Here is a 14,936-nt window from a genome sequence, read left to right as displayed (position 1 = left end):
TTCCCCTAAAAATATTCTTATAAGTGCCTTTCAAAGGAGCTAGGTTCACTGCTTTTCTACATTGATGGTGTTTTCAGTTCTAGATCCTCATATTCGACCTCAAGCTCAGCACACAATCACCTCAGACTGGGTCTTTCTCATCAGGGTCACCTCCTCTCCCAACCACCTCCCTGTCTGTATCTGTTTTGGAGAATAGCACAACATCTTTTCTCTGTACGTCCATCACATCAGGTTTTATCTGCCCATTTTCTCTTGTACTTGTCACTTCTTGTCACACTTACAGATCAGTTCAAACCTTCACCATCTCTGGCAATATTTCATTTTTCAATCTTACATCCTGCTAATCCAACATCCATGCTGTTGCCAGAATGCTTCCTAATAATTAGTTTCAGCCAGTTCTCAAAATAAATTACAGCAAAACAAAAAGGTACTACCTCAGTGATTTTCAACCTCTTTCCATTGGGTAGGGATTAATCAATGTAATAAACCACAGTATCTGATGGACTAATTCAAGCAACTTGATAAACTGTATAGAATTGAAATCAATCAAGTATATACCCAGTTAAATAAATATTTACTTAGTGCTTCTATGTTAGGTACCATTATCAAAGGTGGAGAAATGGACAGAGATGGTAAAGAAATTGCCTTCTTGACCAAGAAACTCACTGAAGGTGAACTGACCTTTCAACAAATCCACAGATTTTTAAAAAGAAGTAGAAATCGGTGGAGTAAACTCTGATACACAGAATGGTTTTATGATTCTACAGTATTACCTTTAACATAAAACGTGACACCAGCCAATCCCCCTAACAATTATGTTGTATGTGGTATTAAGGTTTTGTTTGTTTGATTGATTATTTTTAGAAATGGGCACTCACTAGCTAATATATTTCATGTCCTGGAGAAAAAGAAAAGTAAATGTTTACTCTTATTGGAGAAGTCATAATAGAGATAATACTGGGAAGGCATATACTCTATTATCTAGCATTCTGCCTACAATGTAGTAAGAACTAAATACTTCTTCAAATTTTTTTAAGTTATCTATTCATTCAGAGAGAGACAGCGAGAGATTGCGAGCAGGGGAGGAATAGAGAGAGAGGAAGAGAGAGAGAATTCCAAGCAGGTTCCTCACTGGCAGAGTGTAGCCCTATGTGGGGCTCAAACTCACAAACTGTGAGATCATGACCTGAGCCGAGATCAAGAACCAGGCGCTTAAACGACTGAGCCACCCAGTGCCCCAGAACTCAATATTTTTTAGAAAACCTCATTATTTGTTCAAACGAACCTGATTGGACATATCCAAATCCAAATCATCCTAAGGTTTTAAAAATTAAAAGGACAAGGCACCATCAGACAGTTGTGATATCTATCAAGTTCCAAACCTCAGAATTCAATGCTTAGTTTCAGTGGCATCTGCATGTGACAATTTTGAGGTTTATTTCACTGTTTGAGCTTGCTCTGGGAAGTTCATTCCAACCAAGTTTCATATTTTAAAAATGTTGAGAGCCTCTCAGAGGCAAGGAATATGACTGTTTTTAGAGTGAACAGCTCCCCTACGTTTGCCTCTGGTCTGTTCTTAGATCCACTTACAAGGTGGTACCAACAATTTAATTTTAGATGGTTAACAAAAGAAATGTTACTACCTTACTGTAATACTAAGGTATCATAATAAGATGCAATAATACTAGTACAATCTTCAGTGACTATGTTGAGTGGAAAGATTTCATCGTCTCTGTCAGTTTCACACCTTTAACAATCCAAACTCTGCTCCAGAAAATTCTGATGACTTTTTTCAAGCTATGTGACGCCATTGGTCACCCTTAGAGCTTCTGTTTCTGAATAATGAGTAAAGGTTTTTCTTTTTTTTTAATATATGAAATTTATTGTCAAATTGGTTTCCATACAACACCCAGTGCTCATCCCAAAAAGGTGCCCTCCTCAATACCCATCACCCACCCTCCCCTCCCTCCCACCCCCCATCAACCCTCAGTTTGTTCTCAGTTTTTAAGAGTCTCTTATGCTTTGGCTCTCTCCCACTCTAACTTCTTTTTTTTTCTCCCCCCCCCCCTCCCATGGGTTTCTGTTAAGTTTCTCAGGATCCACATAAGAGTGAAAACATATGGTGTCTGTAGTAAAGGTTTTTCTAAATGAAGTGTTACCTAATCACTACGGGGATACGTTTGTCTTGATTTCAGTAGGTCTATGTTGGGTGCACTGTAAACCTGACATGCAGATATACTAAATATGATACATTCTTTCTACTGTTGTTTGGCTTCCTAGACAGTCATACTTGCTACGTTCAGTGTGACCATGGCCAATTTGACCTCCATGAGTGGATTCCTCCTCATGGGGTTTTCTGAAAACCAAAAGCTTCAGATTTTATATGCATTGCTGTTTTTGGTGACATACCTGATGGCCTTGACAGGAAACCTCCTCATCATCACCGTGACCACCTTGGACCATCGCCTTCAGTCCCCCATGTATTACTTTTTGAAGCACCTCTCTGTCCTAGACCTCTGTTTCATCTCTGTCACAGTGCCTCAGTCCATTGCAAATTCACTTACAAACAGCGGTTACATTTCACTTGGTCAGTGCATCCTTCAGGTTTTCTTCTTCATAGCTCTGGCCTCATCAGAAGTGGCCATCCTCACCGTGATGTCTTATGACCGGTATGTCGCCATCTGTCGGCCCCTGCAGTATGAGACCATTATGGACCCCCGCACTTGTAGGCACGCCGTGGCAGCTGTGTGGCTTGCTGGGGGCTTCTCTGGGCTCATGCATACTGCTGTGAACTTCTCCATACCTCTCTGTGGGGAGAGAGTCATTTACCAGTTCTTCTGTGACATTCCTCAGATGCTGAAACTAGCTTGTTCTCATGAATTCGTCAATGAGATTGCAGTGGCTGCCTTCACAACTTCGGCAGCATTCATCTGCCTGGTGTCCATTGTGCTCTCCTATGTCCACATCTTCTCTGCCGTGCTGAGGATCCCATCAGCAGAGGGCCGGACCAAGGTCTTCGCCACCTGCCTACCACACCTGTTTGTAGTCACCTTCTTCCTCTCCACAGCAGGTTTTGAGTTTCTGCGGCCCCCCTTCTGGCTCCCAATCAGCTATGGACCTCATGTTTTCCATATTCTACACGGTGATACCACCCACACTCAATCCAGTTATCTACAGTTTACGCAATGAAGCCATGAAGGCCGCTCTGAGGAAGGTGCTGTCAAAAGGAGAATTTTCCCCGAGAAAGATGTATTTAAAAGCCATTTTTAAATTCTAAAGAACCATACAAATAAAAGTTATTGTCATTAGGTCTCAGATTGTAAAAGGGTAGGTCTGATTTCCACCCTTCCAATGTTTCTATTCTTCATATTCTGCTCAAAATCTGAGTAAGATATTATGCTTCTCAGGATAGTGGCCTTCCTTCCTCCAACTCAAGAGTTATTTTAAGGCATCTTTTAGGATTTTTTTCTGAAATAAAACAGAAAGGGCAATGAGTTTAGGGCCTGGCCGGCATCATCTGAAGGTGATTTCTAACAGACAGGCTCCAGACTGCTGGCACATAGGCTGACTGTGTTTATGGGGGCACGTTCCTGGTATAGTTCTTGGTATACATGTGTGCTTGCTGGTGTGCCTCCAAGTTTCTTACCTCTGTCAAGTTTCTACATTAATTCCCCTTCCTATTAAGCTTTTCAATAGCTTTTCCTACAATTTTTTCAGTCCCTAATAAATGTCGGTTTCATTGTACATGGGTTTCTTTTAACTCCTTTAGACAACTCTTCTAGCTATGCTACATTGTCCCCATTCGATCAATTAGGACACTAAATTTAGAAAAGATTGGTTTCTTGAGACTTCTCAAATAAAAAGCTGTGGGTGCCTGGGGGGCTCAGTCAGGTAAGCATCTGAGTTTGGCTCAGGTCATGATCTCATGGTTGGTGAGTTTGAGACCCGCATCAGGCTCACTGCTTTCAGTGCAGAACCCACTTCAGATCCTCTGTCCCCTCTCTGCCCCTCCCCTGCTCTCTCTCTCTTTCTCTCTCTCTCTCCGTCATGCGCACATGCACTCTGTCTCTCAAAAAATAAATAAATAAACATTGGGGCACCTGGGTGGCTCAGTCAGTTGAGCGTCCAACTTCGGCTCAGATCATGATCTCACGGTCCATGAGTTCAAGCCCCGTGTCGGGCTGTGTGCTGACAGCTCGGAGCCTGGAGCCTGCTTCTGATTCAATGTCTCCCTCTCTCTCTGCCCCTCCCCCACTCATGCTCTGTCTCTCTCTGTCTCAGAAATAAACATTAAAAAAAAGACTTTCAAAAAAAATAAACATTTAAAAAAAGGGTAGTAAAGCTATGATTGAAACTAATATTAGTCTGACTCAAAGCTTGTTCATTTGCATCTACTTGCAAATGCTTCCCAGCATGTGTGTCTATGTGTATAAACATAGAAACAGAAGCACATAGTACTGTAATTCAGTACTGCTTTTCCATTACTAGAGATGTTTGCATTAATGTATTTCTTATTCTGATCCATAGAAGAGCTTGACAAGATGTTTTTACAGAGTAAGGCAGGGAGGCCTCCTGGGTCCATGAAACACAACAAGGATGAGGAACGGGGAACAGCTCCAACCTATAAGCATGAGTCCCAGGCCTTGTGGGTCCAAGGTCTGACTCCTTCTGGGGTAGGAGGCTGTGTAACCTTCTCCATGAAGGGCTAATAAATCACAAGAGGACAATACTGCACTGGTTCCCAGGTTTGCTGAAGTGAACTAAAGTACACTGAGAACAGTGGGGATGAGCGATTGCTGAATAATGGGGAATGTTTTTTAGATGGCTGTTTGGATTAATGCTTCTGTCCATAGTAACCTACACATGCATGTACACACATGAAGATTGTTTTGTTGTTTGATTTTAAAGGTCATGCATTTTATTTCTCTTCAAGTATGAAGCTGAAATTGAGGACAAAATCTCTCTCAGTGTCATATTTTGCAGTCTTAAAGCTTGGTCCACAGTGGTTCCTCTATCTCTAGATGTGCATTAATATGTATATGTATGTGTGTGTGTGTGTGTATATATATATATATATATATATATATATATATATATATATATATATAGTTTAAACAGGTTGCATATTATTTGTAAATAATTCCATAATGAGGACAAAGAAAATTTTTAAAGTAAACCATCAACCCATTGGAATGGATATTGTATTATCTGTGACTATACTTCTAGATATTTTTCTTTTTTTAATTTTTTTTTTTTAATTTTTGAAAGAGAGAGAGCAGGGGAAGGGCAGAGAGAGAGAGAGGGAGGCAGAGGACCCAAAGTCGGCTGTCTGCACTGACAGCAGAGAGTCTGATGTGGGGCTTGAACTCATGAACCACCAGATCATGACCTGAGCAGAAATCAGATGCTTAACCAACTGGGCCACCCAGGTGCCCCTAGACATTTAAAAAAAAAAAAAAAAATTAACGTTTATTTATTTTTGAGACAGAGAGAGACAGAGCATGAACGGGGAAGGGTCACAGAGAGAGGGAGACACAGAATCCGAAACAGGATCCAGGCTCTGAGCAGTCAGCACAGAGCCCGACGCGGGGCTTGAACTCAGGGACCACGAGACGTGACCTGAGCCGAAGTCGGACGCCCAACCGACTGAGCCACCCAGGTGCCGCTAGATATTTTTCTATTTATGTGTATACATGTGTGAACATTATATTGCACTGTAATACCACTTTACATACGGTTGATAAATTCCCATTATGAAATAACATCATTCTAGAGAAATACGTAAAATCATTTCAATGGCTGTGCGCTGTATTTAACCCATCCCCTTTTGAAAATGTTTCTTTTTGTCATTATTCTAAACAACACATTGGTGAATATCTTCATCCAGGCATGTCTTTTATACATAGGTAATGAATTCCTCAGGCTACACGCCTAGCAGTAGAATTGCCTCTTTACTCTCCCACCTCCTGCATGTGTTCAATACATCGTTGAATCTCTTTGGATGTCCGCTGGTCTTCTGCTTTATCTCCTCTAAAGCAGAGAAACTTCTATGTATTTATGTACATATTCTATGTACTTCTATGTACATAATTCTATGTATTCAATTTCATAGAGTAGTTTTTATTCTCACAGAAAATATTTATTGCTTTAAAATTTTATTTAAATAATATTTAAAATTTATAGGTCACCAGGGTGGCTCAGTCAGTTGAGCGTCTGACTTCAGTGCAGGTAATGATCTCACAGTTGGTGGGTTCAAGCCCTGCACTGGACTCTGTGTTGACAGCTCAGAGCCTGGAGCCTGCTTCGGATTCTGCTCTCTCTCTGCTCCTCTCTTGCTTACATTCTGTCTCTCAAAAATGAATAAATGTTTTTTAAAAATTTTTTAAATATTTATTTTTTAAATTTAATTTGATTTAATAATTATTAATTTTATTTAATTAAATTTACTTATGTGGAATGTCTTTTTTCTTACAGAGGATTTTTTTTTACTTCTCAAGGGAAAGAGAAGAAATGGTATCAAACAAAAATAATTACTATTTGTAGAATTTCATATTTTTTTGAATGAGATCATTTTGAGCTAGATTTAAGAGGAAAATATTCCTGGGGCCTCAACCAAACTCTCAGATGAGGAATTCATTATTTGTAAAGAATGGCCCCATGTAAATGAGATAAACCACCCAGAGACTGCCAATCAAGAAGAAAAGAAAATGGTTCCAGATAACTGACATGAAGATTGTTGATATTATAAGGTTAATCAATAATCAGGTTATCACTGGTAGTTTGTCCAATTTATTTTTGTTCACTTATTCATTTTTTTCTTTATTCTTCATTTTTTATCTCCATAAATAGCTCTTTTGCCTACCTTATTGCTCAATATAGATCACTGAATATTCCCTTTCACTCAGGCCCCATACTGCACCAAAATGCTACTGATCACATCTTCTGTGTCTGCGGACATCTTTTTGGCCCAGGTAACATTATCCTGGGCTGGTGCACTGGAGGAGACTCATAACTGATTCCTACAAATCTTCTATTTTGATTACAATACAACTTCAATTTTGAATACAATACACTTTGATTCTTTTTTACATTTTTCATCAACTTTTTTATGGTAAAATTTATATGAAGGTTATTACACTTCAAGTGTATAAATCAATGAACACTGACAACACCCACAATCAAGATACAAAACATTTCCATCACCCCAAAAAGATTCGTGTGTATCTGGAGTCCTTCCTCCTTCTGCCCTCTACTGCAAGAAGTCACTAATCCACTTTTTGTCATTAAACGTTGGTATTTAACATGTATTAAATGTATTAAACATTTGTTTGCATTTTCTAGAATTTTTGCAAGTGAAATCATACGCACTCTTTGATGTTAAGCCCCTTTTGCTGAGCATAATGGTCTTGTGATTTACCCATCTAGTTGAGTTCTGGGCTGTGTTCTGTGAAATAGATATGCTACTATGCTTTGTTATTCATTCACAATCCATGAGCAATTGGGTCTGGGGTATCAGTTGCAGTTTGGAGTACATAAATAAAGCTTTTATAAATATTTCTATAAGTTTCTTCACACTCATATTTAATTCTGAGTAAATATTTAGGAGTGCAATGGCTGAATTCATAATGTACATGCTTGCTAAATTTTACAAAAAAATTGTCACAGATTTCCAGAATACTGTGCTGTATTACATTCCCCAGATAAAACATGCCAGCAATGTGTGAGTGTTCCAGTTGCTCTACGTTCACACCAACATTAGTATTGTCATTCTCTTTAACTTTTTAGCTTTTAGAATATGCATTAAACAATAAAATAAAATATGCATTTAGTAGCATATCAATACGGTTTTAATGTGTTTCCTTAATAACTAATGAGGTTGAGCATTTTTTCATGGGCTTCTCAGCCACTTACGCATTATGTATCTTGAACTTGGAAGTGTTTGTTCAAATCTTTTGCCCATTTTTAAGTGGATTTTTGGTCTTTTTGTCATTGATAAAAAGATATCATGTATCTACAAAAGTACATAAGATCTATACAGCATGGGATATTGTGGGGATCCTTAATTTTTTTAATTTTTATAGCAGTGATATTTTACCTCAAGAGATTAAACATGTTTACCATATTTCCTTCTCCATATTATCCGTGTTAATTTTCAACATTTTACGCTTTATTAATTGTGTAAACTCTTACACACATGAGTATTCTGTGTTTTATGATGGCAACAGCCACTTTCTCGGTCCCCTCTTTAAGTCCATTTTTTCTAGGTGTATTTCTTTGCAAATATTACATCAAATAAGTTGAATATGAGTTTTTAAATGTAGCAACAAAACTTGTCTAGGTTAGTAAGAGATAGCCTTCAATGACTACTAATCCAATATTTTTTCTCCTCAAATATTAGACTATTCAATCCATCTTCAGTAATGTGTAAACTATCTGTCTATATATTAGATTATATATATATGTGTCTCTCTCTCTATATATATAGAGAGAGAGGGAGAGAGTTTACATGTTATTATATTATATATTATGTAATATATAACTATTTAACATATAATATATATAACATAATATATAACATGTAAATGACATATATTTATATTATATCCTATATTATATATTAAACATTATATTATATTTATATAATATATTTATATATAAAATAAAATATATATTAAATACATCATATATTTTATAATCTCTATAAAATATATATTTTAGAGAGAGAGAACATGTGTGCAGGTGGAGAAGGGGCAGAGAGAGAGGGAGAGAGAGAATCCCAAGCAGGCCATGTGCCATCAGTGAAGAACCTGATGTGGGACTCTATTCCACAACCCTGGGATCATGACCTGAGCCAAAATCAAGAATCAGATGCTCAACAGACTGAGCCACCCAGGTGCCCCTAAACTATATTTTTTCCTTTTAAGTTGTACACCAAATATGTTAACACAATTTATGAAATTTTCTTTCATTGACTTATTTTATTAATGATGCTACCTAGTTACAAAAAGGACATATTATTTTTTTTAGGTTTATTTATTTTGAGAGAGAGAGAGTGCACATGCACAAAAGTGGGGGAGGGGCAGAGAGCGAAGGAGAGAGAATCCAAAGCAGGCTCTACGCTGTCAGAGCAGAGCCCAATGTGGGGCTCAAACTCACCAACCATGAGATCATGACCTGGGCCAAAATCAAGAGTCGGATGCCTAACCGACTGAGCCACCCAGGCACCCAGAACATATCAATTTTTATCTCTTTTCCTATGCTTTCAAATATTTTTTATTAATCTGTATTTATATACTTCTGGTAGTTAAGTAATACTGCATTATCATTCGCTGTCATAATTTGGGCCATAGAGTCCTTCTTTTATCTGTAAGGTATTTTTATTACATTGTATTCTTCTTTTGAACCTCTTAATTCATTTCAATAAATATTGCATTTGTCTTTGAAGTAATTCAATGATTCATAATTTATAGACTAATCTTGGAATAATGCTCTGCAATAGTTTCTTTTTACCAAGAAATATTAAAGGTTTATTGTTTACACTGAAGAAAATTTTGCTGATTCTCTTCATGAAAGTAACCCACATTTTTCAGTCGACTGGCTTTATGATTTGGTATTTGTGTGGTTGCTAGAAGCCTGGCTCACGGTCTATTCATGTCAGACATGCACCGCAGACACCAAGCATCACTGAACGCTACCACGGATTGCAGGGATTCCCATGTCACTACTGCTATCTCCCAAGGCAGAGGACAAACACTCACTTTCCGGGTATTCCTCATGGCTTGGATGCAGGCACAGGATCTAAGTTCTAAGGTTAGACTGTCCAGCCTGAGACCTCAGCCTGAAGAAGCAGGTGCCATGTGGCTTGTGGCTCTGCCGAGGCTGGTGGCCAAATGCCCACTTTGGGGAGAGTGATGGAGTCTGGAATCTGTCCCAGATCCCACAGGGCACATGTGTCCCAGCCCCGCAGAGCCAACACTGTGCCGTCCCCCTCACTGCCTGGGCTCCTGTCCCCACACTGGATTATCAGGGGGACTCTGGGACATAGCTAAGTATAGCCAGGACTGGTTCTGTGTGTTACAACTAAGAAATTTAGGAAATATAACTGTTAAGGAGGAATACACTGATTCTTACACTTTAAACTTAAATCTAGCCACTCGCTTAATTTCTAATAATTCCAAGAGTAATAGCTGATTTTGTGTGTTTTCTATATAAATTCTATTATAGTCTAGAAGTGGCTTATAAGAATCAGGTGGCTAAGCTAAGGCCTTTGAGCCTCAGTTCCCAGCCCTAAGTGAATCTGTGGCCCCCTCACAGTGATGCTGTGCCAGACGCCGTATCAGAGGCAGGGCTGGCCAGGCACCTGCACTGGTCACTGCGAAGCTGAAGCTGTGGTTGCGCCCTCTTAGTGCCGTCCACAGAGCAGAAGCCAGACATGTGACCAGTGTTTAGGTAGGGCTCGGGTTGAGCGATGCATGACGGAGCAAGAGAAGGGCAGGAAGGTCAGGTTCAGCACAGAAAATGGTCCATGTGGCTTTTCTCCCAGATACTTTGGCTACCCAAGCCTGGACATGGATGGGAGACTGCCTGGGAATATAGGGTGCTGTAGCCTCATGCCTCCCATCATTGCCCTCTCCTGATGCTATCACCCAAGTGAGGCTCTTCCAGACACCTCCTGCCTCTTTCCCTTCCTGCCTCCAACCCCCAAACTCCACCTACCCACTGCAGTCCCTGTGGCCATCTTTATCCCCCTACCACTCGGTGGGCAGACAACGGCATCCCACCCTTTCCCCTTTGCAGCCTTAACAACACCCAGAGCCAACCAGAGGCTCCCTATAACCTCTTCCCCGTGGCATCCTGGGAGCCCCAAGCAATTCACTTGGTACCCCAACCATCTAAGCCCTGGGCTGAGTCTCCAACTGATGCCAGCACAGCCCTTTCTTTCATGACACTCAGGCTGCTTTTGCAAGGGACAGACATCCTCCCCCTAGAGCAACAACGCCTGTGTTGTCCCAATATGAAACTGTACGTTCCTCAAGAGGTTTTATTGAAGAGAGAGAAGTTGAGGCACACCTTCAGGCTGATGGGGGAAGGATGGATGTCAAGGACGCCTTCAGAAGTGGAGTCATTGCAGGGGATACACCAGAGTGTGTGGCAGAGGTGGACTTGGGGCTTGAGAATGGGCCTTTGGGGCTTCCCCCAAAGAGAGGGACTTCAGCAAGAGGAGGCAATGGTGATGCCAGAGAGAATGTTTCTGAGATACACACTGTGAGTGCAGGGGGAGTCACTGGCAGAGTGTGCTGAGTCAAGATGCACATAGACAACAAAGTGTGACAGATAGGGTCAGAGGTCATGTCCCACTAGACACAGAGAGCAGTCACCGTGAAAGGGGCCTGACGACACGGAGGCAGTTCATTAACTGTAGTCATCAAGGTGGAGAGCCCACTGTGTTCATGCCACACCCTCCTCATCATCAGCAGAGTGCTGGGACAAGGGAGGACCCTCAGTAACCATGTGCTGACTAGACCCCAAATGACCTCTGTTTCGGTTTGAATCACTGGAATAGAATTTACTGAATTCAAGCGCCTGGTGACCAGGTACAGGTTAATTAGCTATGAAAGTGAAACCTAGCACTACCAATGAAAGCAAAATTCCTATGCAAGGCAAAGCTCAGAATCCAGTCCAAAAAGCAAGACTCTCCACATGCAGTCCATGTTGACCTCAGGGCCTTTGTACTTGGTGTTCTCCCAGATTTAAATATATGTACACTGCACTGTCTACTCCCCAAATGCCTTCAGGCATTTCTCAAACTCCCTTACTGACTTCACTTTTCTTCATGGGACAAATCACCCCCTGGGTTTCGAACAAGTAGGTTTTACTTATTTTTTACTGTCATCTTGCTAATCTGCATGAGAATGGAGAAGCCCCTCCCCTCCCCCAGCTTCACCTCTGTAGTGCCCTGGTATCTGGAAAAGCCTGGCACACAGTAGGTCTAGGTGAATGTGCACCAGGTGAGGGAGCACAGAGCTTGAAGTTGGGACATCTAGGTGTCATGGAGCATTGCCCCAGATTGAGAGGAAGGGCTTCAGAAGGGCAACTTGGTGAAGATTTTGTTGTAGAGAGTTCTCCTTGTGTTAGCTAGGAGACAATGAGAACTGACTCCAATAGGAAGGCTGAAAGCAATCAGTAGGAGGATGGAGAAAAAACAAAACTAGGGAAGGAATCTGTTTTGTTTTGCCAGACCAGCACTTCCAGCCAAGGGGAAGCCCAGCGAGCTGTCTACCTGACAGCCCTAAATATGAGCCAGTATGAGCAGTTGGGAGGTTGAGGACCTGCACAGAACACCGGCCTGAGTTGTCCTGAAGTTGCCTTTAGCTCATTATAAAAGTAAGAGCTCCTCCTGTGGGCGGAGATATCCACCATCCTGGGATACAGGATGCAGGCAGTAGCATATGCTGACAGGCTGGGCATCACAGCTGAACCTGTAAGCTCCCTGTGCCTTGTCCCCTAATGCACTGCATAAAAGCTTCCTGTACTAACCTCTCAGGGACACAGTCTTTTGAGAGTTTTCTCCCTGTGTCCTTAGTTGTAACAAGTAATAAAGAGTTCTTTGCTTTCAAAAATAAATAAATAAACAAACAAACAAACAAACAAACAAATAAATAAAAAATAAACAGAATAATCCATCTTTCAAACGTAATTCTTATTCAGAAGCAAGGTAGATCTGGGAATACTCTGTGCAAACAAAGTGAGTGTGTGTCTTTGTGAAGTAATATTTTCAATGTCTTAATGAATTTTGCTCTTTTTATCCTAAGAATAAATTATTTTGCCCTTGGAGTACCATGGAGGTTAAAAGCAAGGACTTACCTGAGATTGCCAGGGTTCAAACGCTGGCTCCTCTGCTTGCTAGTCACATGAGTGTTGGTGGTTTCTTACACTTTCAAAGTCTCGGTCTCTCTACCTGTAGAATAGGGTTCCTAACAGGGACTTATGACTTGGCAGAGCTTGCTAAATGTTAACCCATGTAGGACATTTAGAACAGTACTTGATAATAAGTGCCTAATAAGGGGGAACTAATCTGTCTATACCTCCATAAGGTTGTGGCGGTGACAGAATTTATAACAGAAAAGAGAAAGATGAACAAAAAGATCAAATCCCAAAGCAGGATGAGAGCTTTATAAATCAGCTACTGACATGATTATTCCCTGATTCCCCTTCAGAGAATCAGCAACCACACTGGACGTACTCACTTCATGAGGCTCTGTCTCCTGCAAACAGAGACGACCGCTTGCCAGTAATGCTCAAGTGACTTCAGGAAGGAGGAGACATAACAGGGAAAGGCAGAGAAATCGCCTGCACATTATCTAATCCAAGACACTATGACCTGAAGAAGGGAGGGGGAGGACTGAAGAGATCCCTGAGATCATATGCATTCCCCTGCTATGGCCTTTCTGGGATGAAATCCCAGGGAGGAAATGTCCTGTAATTCAGGAGTACTACTGAGAGTGGAATTTGGTGTGTCCCATCAAGGAAGGAGCCACATCAAAGTAAACCAGGCTGAACCACATGCTTAGGTCCAGGGCCTCTGATGTCTACTTGTCTGCACTGCCCTCAAACCACAGAGGACATCAGAACCACCGCACTGGACACAGGTAACCGGCAAGGAAGACATCATCCAAGACCACTGCACTGTGGGACTCAGCCTGAGCTCAACTCAACTGAAGCAAACGGCTGGAGACTGAAGGCCATCTGTTTGCTAACTGGCTCTACCACCTGGAAAAGTGAACTTTCTTGTATCTTCTCAACAAGAGATAGTTTTAGAACTTGGAGCAAAGCGCCTGTGCACAGTGGACTCCTGCCCTCCCAGACACTGGGAGATAGGAAAGGTATCTTCCTTGATGACTACACCTTTGTGGGATGTCTCCCTGGTCTTTGGTGAAGACATTCCTGGATTGTACAACTCTCAGGAAAATTTACAAAGATTTTTATCTCAAAGGAGCAGAGAAAGAGTCTACAATTACAAATCTTCTAAAGTAAATGCTCTGCAAAAAGGCAAGTCAGGGGTCCCGACTCAGGAAGAAGCCTGTCTCAACCTCAGTCAAGCTGAGGGAATGTTAAGACTGTTTTGGTCACCAGGTCTGATTAAGCCAAGAGTGGTAAATTTGTGGTTATTCCAACAGCAGACATTATCTGGCAGTACAAACAGGTTAAGTAGCAACGCATCCAGGTTTTCCCAAAGATGTTTTTTGAAAGCCAGAGAAAGGATACCACTTGCAGAAAGAAACTTCATCCCTTAACCTGGCACACCTACATTTCCTTCCTTCATACCTTGGATGCAGTTTAAGAAGGGAAACCGGACGAATGGGTGCCTCTTGGAGGGACTAAATATTTTTATGTAAAAGTGAGACTGGATGTTACCTAAAGGGACTATTTGAATTATCAGTTTAGACTGAAATTAAACTGGGTTTAACATTCAGTTAATTAGTGTGCCTGATGAGGGCTCAGCAGAAAGACAAGACCCACTGTGGACAAGGGGTGACATTGTGCATTTCGTCTACCATTTCCAAGATGTGACGTTAAATTCTACATACACTCACTGCTTGCTTCTGGGGAATAATTTACTTCATGGCTGGTTTTGTGCCCTGTTATCATATTCTACCAGGACCCTTGCATCACATAATACCCTCCAGGTACCTTGGGCATTTAACCTACTTTGACCTCAGGTCTGTATTAAGTACGTCACCACAAGCCCCATATTCCTGTCTTCTGATGCTTCAGCAACCATGCTTTCACCCTGGATTTCACACTTGGCTCACTCTCCAATACCTGCTTCTCAAATAAGGCACTGGAGGGGAAAAAGGAATGGATAAAACAAACACCTCTGCTCCCCAACTCAACGTTCCCAGACCCTAGCCCAGACCTCTCCCCACTTAGTTGTT

The 14,936-nt window shown here is 41.2% G+C and overlaps 2 protein-coding genes across 2 annotated transcripts in view; one reads left to right on the top strand and one right to left on the bottom strand.

Annotated features, from left to right (window-relative positions):
* LOC122219326 (olfactory receptor 2H2-like) overlaps positions 1-14,936 on the bottom strand; it is a 254,348-nt gene that overhangs the window by 36,048 nt on the left and 203,364 nt on the right. The window lies entirely within an intron of this gene.
* On the top strand, positions 2,311-3,277 carry LOC122219321 (olfactory receptor 14J1-like). The gene is given in 2 exon segments (XM_042937492.1): positions 2,311-3,087; positions 3,089-3,277. Coding segments are annotated over 2 exon segments (966 nt in total).

The sequence above is a fragment of the Panthera leo genome, chromosome B2 (genome assembly GCF_018350215.1).
Source record: "Panthera leo isolate Ple1 chromosome B2, P.leo_Ple1_pat1.1, whole genome shotgun sequence".
NCBI lineage: Eukaryota > Metazoa > Chordata > Mammalia > Carnivora > Felidae > Panthera > Panthera leo.
This window is presented reverse-complemented; position numbering and strand designations above follow the sequence as displayed.